At 36.4% G+C, this 10,230-nt stretch overlaps 1 protein-coding gene across 1 annotated transcript; it reads right to left on the bottom strand.

Annotated features, from left to right (window-relative positions):
• Positions 1-1,112: 1,112 nt before the first annotated feature.
• Positions 1,113-8,895, bottom strand: LOC128243676 (uncharacterized). The gene is made up of 4 exons (XM_052961575.1): positions 8,649-8,895; positions 3,387-3,453; positions 3,023-3,118; positions 1,113-2,851 (listed from the first exon to the last, which is right to left on the bottom strand). Exons 1-4 carry the CDS (start codon positions 8,847-8,849, stop codon positions 2,430-2,432), a joined length of 786 nt encoding a protein of 261 aa, XP_052817535.1. The 5' UTR covers positions 8,850-8,895; the 3' UTR covers positions 1,113-2,429.
• Positions 8,896-10,230: the final 1,335 nt, after the last annotated feature.

The raw sequence follows: 10,230 nt of genomic DNA on the forward strand, positions 1-10,230 counted from the left end.
TCAACGTTTTGATTTCAACTTGCCATATAACCGTCATAGGAATGCTTTGTTGCGTCTGTGTACATTCAACGTACTTGATTTTTTGTACAGCTCATACGTCCGCTTAAAATTGTCTAATTACCGACACATATTTGTTTTAGGTTAACCCTTTTAACACATTTACGGAAAATTTGTATTATACATTTGTACATATATGAGGAAGATGGTTTATTTTAAATATATATAACGCGTCTATTGTCAAGGGGGTCAAACCACTTGGTTTGTGAAGTCAGATTTGGACATCGCCTAAAGTAAACAGCGTAAACTATTTGAAACCCTGCGAATATAAAACAATCTCCCGACCTGGTGTTTTATATGCAAACACTGCAAACATTGCAGTCATTTTTCTGCACTGAAAATGCGATTTATTTTCGGTTGTTAAAATGCAAAGTACATCATACATCTCAATAACCGAGTGCAGAGTACATCATACATCTCAATAACCGAGTGCAGAGTACATCATACATCTCAATAACCGAGTGCAGAGTACATCATACATCTCAATAACCGAGTGCAGAGTACACCATACATCTCAATAACCGAGTGCAGAGTACACCATACATCTCAATAACCGAGTGCAGAGTACACCATACATCTCAATAACCGAGTGCAGAGTACACCATACATCTCAATAACCGAGTGCAGAGTACATCATACATCTCAATAACCGAGTGCAGAGTACACCTTTCCCCTCAGACTGCGCTTGTATCGTTCAAGTACAAAATTTACAGCGAGTTTCCATTTCGAATCGGGTGAGGTTTTTTTTTACTTCGGGTGATATCGAAATGAGACACTGATTATGTGAACCTTTAAGCAATATGCCCACCCAAAAATATATTGAAATACATGCAAGTTTTTTTTTCTCAAGGAGAGTACACTAGACATATAGACGTATGATCACAGTGCTTCTCATCTTTCTGGTTCAAAATATTTTTTTGCACAAACATGATGACAATTATATTGTATGTAGGATGTCACTTGGTACCAAGAATTTGGGTTTTGAAAAAACCTGTGCACAGTATATGTCATGTTGCTTTCGAAAACTGCATAAAATGAAATAAGAAACAAGAATATTTCATAACATGATTTTATTCAGCCAAGCAAATCATTCTTAAAATAATGTGATATTGATTAAATGATGATAACAAACACTAACAAAAAATAGATATAAGAAAAGCAACAAATACAGACACATACGAATTTACATGACGATTTATTAGAATGGTTTAGGAATTATTATTCTGTTCAGACACTCGCACACCGGTCCCATATACGGACGTTTTATGCATGACAAATGACATGACGCTAAATCGGATTAAGTTACCTACTTTGTCTAACGAAAGAACATATTGACTCCAAGTACGAGTGTCCAGGCTTATCACGAAACTAGGAAAACTCTCTGTTGCTTTACCAGTTAAGAATGTTTATACCACGGTGGTTTGGCAGTATGTCCATTACAACGGCGATCGTTAGCAAACATTGTCCCTCAAACAGATGGGAATTTTGCAACAACAATGTATTGTAGTCTAACGGCTTCAATATTCACAATCTGACCATCTTAATAACGAGAGGACGATGTTATAATCATCGTTAGATCAGGCAATTCAGTTGAAAAGCACAGGAGAGCTATGAAACGAACATACAAATTAAAAAATGGATATTACATTGCAAGATGACTTACTATTTGTTTAAAACATATATCTCACTACAACATGAAATAAAACAATAGAAAACTCCATAGCAATTACACTGTCAACATATCACAGAATTCGCGTTCCGTATATTATAAACAATAGCAGAATTATCTTAAACAATATAAATACTTACAGCTCATTAACAAAACGCCTGCTTATTATATACACAATACTAAACGGTACAAATGACTGTGTTACTATTTATATACTCGATGTGGAATACAAAGTATTATATCGGGAAACAACCTTGCTCAAATGTCTCTTACAAGTTTAAGTCCCTTTCAAAAGGGTTTACGTAAAACTATTTGTTTATTTGACTTAATGACATAACATACTTAAGCTTTTAATAACCCTAAAGTTGTTCGAGAAATTGGACACAGAATAACTTATTGCTTAAAGTCGTAATGTATATCTATAGCATGTGACATTTTATAACCTAAACGGTTACTGTTACCAAATAACCAATAAACAACATTCATGGCTAAATGTGGCAAAAATTCATGTACTGGGTGTATTAAACATTCGGAGTATCCACGGAAAACATCATTGCAAGTATAACAGTACAATTCCAAGAAAACAGTTTAAACGACAAGCAGATTGACAGTATACACATAGAAACACCTGTTGCATTGTCGTCACATCAAATAGGATCAGAAATTAACTAAATATCATTGAGTCTCGTAATTGATCGAGCGCCTAAATCATATTCACTCCAAAGAAATTTTCTTCCGGCTTGTCAACCAAGGACACATCGTTTATCTTCACAGAGATTTCATCTCCCGCGTTCAGACGGAGAACAGTGGACACCTGACTGCTGTAGTAATTATAGCTTCCGATGGATGAATTCTTGCGAGACTGAATACAGGAGCCGATCTCTTCGTCACTCGAAAGGACGTTGAATCTATACATGGAGTGACGTATTGGAGCCACTTGTTGTTCTGCGAGCTCCCCGTTGATTCTTTCCCGGAGCGTTAAAAATGAGTGGACGCTATATGTGCCAGATAGAGGAACTATCATTCGACCGTTTTGGTAACGTATTCCGTAGCGTTGGAAACCGTCCGTGTAGTGAAGGTCTTTGTCATGGCGCCACGAACGGACCGTTGTCATCGCAGCATCATCTACAATTTATTTATAATTAAGACGGGATATTTCCATTGAACATGTTTCTTAAACACTATTATTTTGCAGGATGATTATCCTGTTTCAGTATTAAATCCAGTTTTGGCCTGAAACCGAAATGAAGTATCGAAAATGTTGTAAGGAATTACTGGCTCAAATGGTTTTAGTACCTGAGCTCTGCTTGATATCCCGGGCACCAACAAGGCGGGCGGAGGGTTTCATCTCCAGTTGGGCTTCGAAAGGATTTTGCAGTTGAATGTCTTGTTCTGGAAATTGAGCGTTAAACTATGTATTTCAGAAAGTATGAAAACTGTTATCATTGAATAAGAATTCGTCTAAGATAAACGTTGACACAGCTGCTGGAAATCGAAAGGGTTGCTTGTAATACATTTAAATAGTTAAACTACTTTTAAAAAAGAGCATTTTTCTTTCTTCAAACACAAAGATTTGCAACTTTATTCACATATTGAGAATGTGGATACCGAATTTTGATCAGAAAAAAAACGTTTCTGAATTACGACTTAATTCACGTACCTTTAATATATTTCACCGTATCCTCTTTTTCCTTCTTCAACAAATCGTTATAAATTACTGGTAGTTCCTTGAAGAAGAAAAAACATATCAAATTTATTTCCACTCGACCTATTGTTACGATTATATCATTTTTACGAGAAGAAGTAATCTAAACAATACGTGAAATCTGCAGTATTTCAAAGAAATTACTAAAGGGAAATGCGCCCATCTATCAGAAACCTTTGCGATATATAGAAGAAAACATCCTGATAACCGTGATTTGGCTGTAGCTAGTACAAGATCGTGAATAGAACGATCAGAAACTTTCTTGTAGCAGTAAATAGAATTATGTTTTTGAATTGGATTTCAGTTAAAGTTAAAATAATGCACTATTGAACCGTAATTCTTACACATACGAATAATATTATGCCTCACGTTCGACATAATGATGATAATATTCGAACGAATTCCTCACACGTGTGTGACAAATTCGTATAAATATGTCTCACATTTGTGAAAATTAAATTGTGTATCTCTACCCCCTCAAAGCAAAAACGAATACGTCACACATTTCAAAAAACAGTCTTTGCAACTTATACAGATCAGGGGTCATATTGTGTTTGCTATGTCCGATTTAGCCCTCACATTTTACAGGATGCTAGCACATATCGAATAAATAACCCAGGTTCAATTTGGAGTCATGGACCAAAGGTCAAGGTCACATGGGGTAAAATGTCAAATTCTTAAGCACTCAATATTTTGATTACATTTCGACACTGATATTTAATATTTGAAGTAAAAGTTCCATGTTTTAAGGGGTCATGTGGTCAAAGGTCTAGGTCAAATGGGGTCATAAGCATGTTATCCTTTAATATTAAACATATTGATATCTGTTTGGCGCAAAACATGATTGTTCTGTATGCATATACGATCATTTTTGCTTTTTTGCCTATAGGATTGCACAATTCCTCCGTCTGTCCGTCGCAGTTAATGTCCGGTCAAATACTTCATGATGCACGGACCATTAAAAAAAGTAAATTACAACAAGAGTTAACCACATGATGGTCATCAAGACAATGTGTGGCGTGCAAGACCCAGGCTCACCGGGAGAGTCACACTTTCGGACATTTTCTTTAAGTAACATAGAGTGTTGACTCTTAACTTTTAAGATGATAACCGGAGTTCAGTTCCCAACTGGGTAAATGTTCACCTCGTCCGGGCTACACGCATATCTCATTTTAAGACTCGCCGACTGAAGGTCATGGTCACCGTTCAAGTCATTTCACCCAAAAGCGCGTGCAATGATGTTTACTGACGTAATGACGCGCAGTATTTTATTCACTTCATATGTCAAGAAGTTCCTTTAATATGACGTCTCTTAAGGGTTATTTTGTTTTGTTTTGAAGCTATATTTCTGTAAAGTTTGTTTATGGAAATCATCTATTGAAATATCATAATTATGCTTACATAAAGTGTACAATAAAAAAGAATTGCGTCACAGCGCGTGACTCATTTAGCAGGGTGAGGGGATGCCTATAACGTCCCGTGAAATACGTATGCAATATGTGTCAAAAATCTCTCACCTTGTACGATTATGTTTAAATGCATTACATTTAAAATGTATTAACACTATTTTCTATCCATGTAGCATATAAATACAAAACTTAAGTAACTTCATATTTTAAGATATTTTAATTTGATTATAAATCAAGCCAAACAGTTGTGTTTTTTTCAACGTTAAATATCATAAATTATCATTTATTTGTTTTAGACTCGCGTTGGATATAAAAGATATTTCGATTTGATTATGGTCGTACCCCGACGTTGACATGTGACGTCTAAAAACACTTTCAAATCCAACTATAATCCAACGTTATTTTAATGTTTGGGTCATTAGTTGGCACAACGTCCATCCAACTTCAATGTTTACTGGTTTTGAGTATTGAGGTTTTGTTTCCGTTCCATATGTTCTACCACTAAAAGGATTTCCATGAAATCAATGATCAAATTTCAACCTCACTGCGACAACATTTTAAAACCATGAGACCATGGTACCTGACATTAACATCTGAACTCAGATATTAAATTTTCAGAGGATTGTATAAGCCGATTTCACTTTCACGAAGTCATGAAATCTTGATGTTGAAATCATGCTTTCGTGGAGTTAAATTCGTAAAACCGTGATTTCTTAAGTTAAAACCGTAAATTTAAATTGCATTTAAAAGCATAGCAGTAGCCAATAATTTGCATTAGTCTGTGTTAAAAGCCATATAAAATATGATGATTGAGCTAGATTTTAGTATGTATATATTATATAATAATGTGAATAATACATACCGCAACGTATTTTAATAAAGAACCATAAACTTGTACCTATTAATAAGTCTTGTTAATTAATTTACAAAAAAGATGCATGTCATCTATAATATGATATTGCAAGAAAGCTTTCATATAGAGAAGTTCACCCCTAACCCTATCCAAGAAGTAGGCGTGCACCTCTATATTTAGTCGTAATAGAGGTACCGCTCCTAATATCCAGGTGCATCTCTTTATTTGCCATAAAACATGTTCAATATCCTAAAAAATATAGATGCACCTCTAAATAAAGAAGTATAGAAGTACACCTCTATTGTGTACTTTAAAACTTGAGGTGCACCGCTGTTTTTGGAACTGAAATTCTAAATACAGAGGTGCACATCTATATAAGATCGATTATAAGTATTTTCCACGGCCGAGAGTGTATGACGGTAAACCTCGTTTCCGCAAAACACCCTGCGCGAGGGTTGGGATGAACCTATCTCACAGGAGCGGCTATGGTAGATCCTTTTCTCCCATCTTTGTTAAACAAAATTAAGCAAAAATGAATATTGTTGCTGGAACTATTTTGTGTGTAGAGAAAATAAATGCGTATGGATATGTGATAATTCGTGGTTGTCATGGATATGCGCGCAGTGATTCAGATAATGTTACTAGTTTCATCGGTCTTTAAATAGTTCTGAGGAGGGTGAAGCATTATTTCTTGAAAGCAAGGTTCGAATTTAACTTTGAGGAGCACTCGCAAAATTTTGCGAGTGCATTTTGAGGCAACTCGCAAAATGACAAATCAACTTGCAATTTTATTATTTGTCTATAAGTATTAAAAACAATAAAATAATAAATTTAAAATAAAAAAGCAACAGTAAATGTAGCGTTGATACTTTGGACCATGAAATATATCGATCAACGAAGTCTATTCATTTTGACAGTTGGGCGGAAATATATTCGAAGGATGATGGGGTTTACATATAGTGCGCAAAAGCGCTAAATTTAGCCAATGATTGGGCTAGATGATAACGTCATTCGTATTTACTTTGTATTATGCACGCCTCGTACACCTCGGAGCATCCCGGAAAGATTCGAGATAAAACTCGGCCTTTTCCGTATTTGGTCTATTTTTGAAAACCTACTAGAGCGTGACTCCGTACTTTCTTCTTTATACCGGAAGTGTAAACATGCCACTTATATGCTGTTTACACTCGACTACATAGCGGAATTAAGTTCATGTTTATTCTACTTTCCTTTTAACATTTTGTGGTCTAGAAAAAGCCACTCGCAGAATTTTGCGAGCTTGAATAAGTCACTCGCAATTTCCAAATGTCGCTCGCATTTTGCGAGTATGCCAGTCTAAATTCGAACCCTGGAAAAGTGCGTGAAAACTGTTTTCTGGTGACATTTAAAGCGAGAAATAATTAACTCGCGTTCTAAATATTGCCACCAGACAAGGTTTCCATGATGCGCTACAGACGACAGTCTTCAACAAGGGTGGTAATTACAATGTGGTGACCATTAAAAGAAGTTCCATACGGGCATTTTATCTTCGCCCGTGGGCAAGATAAGAATTTCTAGCATGGTTAAATTAATGGATCTACTTATCTGAGGTGGGAGAATATAAGTATCTTCCATGGTCGAGAGTGTAAGATAGGTTCATTCCGACCCGAGCGTAGGGTGTTTTGCGGAAACGAGGTTTACCGAGTTTCCGCAAAACACCCTGCGCGAGGGTGGGGATGAGCCTATCTTATACGAGCGGCTATGCTAGATGCTTTTTCTTCCACCTCAGTTAAACAAAATTAAGTAAAAATGTATTTTTTGCTGGAACTCTTTTTGGCTTAGTGAAAATAATTGCGTATGGATATGCGATAGCACGTGATTGTCATGGATATACGCGCAGTGATCCAGTTAATGTTAATAGTCAAATCGGTCTTTTTTAAATAGTTCTAAGGAGAATGAAGCATTATTTCTTGAATGGTGCCTGAAAACTGTTTTATGGTGACATTTGAAGCGAGAAATACTTAATTAGCGTTCTAAATATTACCATAAGACAAGATTTCCTTGATGCTACTGACGACAGTCTTAAACAAGGGAGGTAATTACAATGTGGTAAAAGGAGTTCCATACGGGCATTTTATCTTCGCCCGTAGGAGCAACAAGGGATGTATTTACAATGTGATGACCATTAAAAGGGAGTTCCATACTGGTTCTTGTTTTATCTTTGCCCGTGGGCAAGATAAGAATTTCTAGCATGGTCAAATTTTTGGATCTACTTATCTGAGGTGGGAGAAATGTATTTTTTACTTTACGATACACTTCCGAACTGATATTCAATCAAAAATACGGCGTCAGGTAGCTAAAAATGATACACGAGCGACCTAGGAAACGTGAAAATTTCGTTGGTACTTAAGAGGTGGTGAAATAAGGGGGGACGAGAATTTAACAACACGTACTTGTGACATATTCGTATGAATTTGTCACAAGCGTGTGAGGAAGTCGTATGTCTATTACACGTGTGACATATGTCATGTATTCGTATGTCTGAAAATTACGGTTCAACAATGCTCTATCTATATCGGTTAATGCACTTCATAGTAAACTTTCAAAAATGACCTTCGAAATTAGTTCGAATTCAATCGTAAAGGGGTGGGTAACGTTTTGTTACCCTCACAAAATGTTGACAAAATAGTAAAATGAAGAAAGCTGTACATTAATGATAAACAGAACAAAATTTGCACCACCAGTTAATTGATACGATCATACAAAATAATCCCGAGACCAATCGGTTATTTCTTTGGCCTAAATCTTAGATCACATTAGATACCATTCCAAAAATAGCTTAAACAATAGTTATGACATGTATATCGTTTTCTTCTCTTTTTCTGATTCATTTTGAGGTATAACGTATTACAATAACAGTTTACGAGTCTTAAGTCTAAAAAAGAGCCTTAGTTAAAATCGAAAGTAGGAAAATACCGTTTCGAATAGAAGGTGAATTTTATCAACTGTTGGTCCACATTCTATTTCACCATTTTCGGCCTTAAAACAGATCTCTTTATTTCCATCAATAGTCTCAACATCCGGCATCGATAGTATGATAGCAATTACAGATATGATCACCGTCAACAGCAAAACCAATGAAACAATCCCAAAGAGTTTCAGATGTTTAACCGCCATTATGAATCGACTAGTAAACTATTTCTGTTTGAAACAACTGAGTCATAATATCTACGCAGTTAATAATGTTCGATTTGCGCATGCTTGCTTTATACGGAATGCCATTAGGGCCATCGCCTATAAATGTGTTGATCTGAAACGCGATACTCGATTGTACGATGATGAAAACGCGAAACCACGAACTTACGATGGTGAAAACGCGACAGTACGATGATGAAAACACGACAGCACGATAACGAAAACGCGATAATACGACAGTACTATGATGATAATGCGATAAACTATCGTGTTTTCACCATCGTACTTTCGCGTTTTCAGCATCGTAATATCGTGATTTCGCGTTTTCATCATCGTAATATCGTACTGTCGCGTTTTCATAATCGTACTGTCGCGTTTTCATCATCGTACTGTCGTGTTTTCATCATCGTACTATCGCGTTTTCATAATCGTACTGTCGTGTTTTCACCATCGTACTATCGCGTTTTCATCATCGAACTTTCGTGTTTTCATAATCGTACTGTCGCGTTTTCATTAACGTACTGTCGTGTTTTCATCATCGTACTATCGCGTGTTCATCATCGTACTGTCGTGTTTTCATCATCGTACTATCGCCTTCCGGTGCGCATGCGCATATAACTACTACTACTACTACTACTACTACTACTACTACTACTGCTACTACTGCTACTACTGCTACTACTACTACTACTACTACTACTACTACTACTACTACTACTACTACTACTACTACTACTACCTACTACTACTACTACTACTACTACTACTACTACTACTACTACTATTACTACTACTACTACTACCACTGCCACCTACTACTACTACTACTACTACTACTACTACTACTACTACTACTACTACTACTACTACTACTACTACTACTACTACTACTTCTACTACTACTACTACTACTACTACTACTACTACTACTACTACTACTACTTCTACTATTACTACTACTACTACTACTACTACTACTACCGCTAATACTACTACTGCTACTGCTACTACTACTACTGCTGCTGCTGCTGCTACTGCTGCTGCTGCTCCAAAGAACTCGGCATACTAATGAGTGCTTGCTATTGACTAATTTAACACAAATTGAATGAGGAATTAGAAGTTTCTGTGGTGGTGGTGATGGTGGTGGTGGTACTGCTGCTGCTGCTGCTGATGATGATGATGATTCAATGACTTAATACATGCAAGCACCCCTAAAACCGTCTTTTGTCACATCGAGGGTCAATTCTTTTATGCGTATGCGCACCGGAAGGCGATAGTACGATGATGAAAACACGACAGAACGATGATGAAAACGCGACAGTACGAAGGTGAAAATACGACAGTACGATGATGAAAACACGAC

This window comes from Mya arenaria, chromosome 8, assembly GCF_026914265.1.
Source record: "Mya arenaria isolate MELC-2E11 chromosome 8, ASM2691426v1".
NCBI lineage: Eukaryota > Metazoa > Mollusca > Bivalvia > Myida > Myidae > Mya > Mya arenaria.

What these genes read in the sequence shown, in the direction of transcription:
- LOC128243676 (XM_052961575.1), bottom strand. Translation starts at nt 8,849, where the DNA reads ATGGCGGTTAAACATCTGAAACTCTTTGGGATTGTTTCATTGGTTTTG. An exon ending in TTCACCTTCTATTCGAAACG is followed by an intron (nt 3,454 to 8,648) that starts GTATTTTCCTAC and finishes TTCTTCTTCAAG; the next exon opens with GAACTACCAGTAATTTATAA. An exon ending in TACGGTGAAATATATTAAAG is followed by an intron (nt 3,119 to 3,386) that starts GTACGTGAATTA and finishes CTCAATTTCCAG; the next exon opens with AACAAGACATTCAACTGCAA.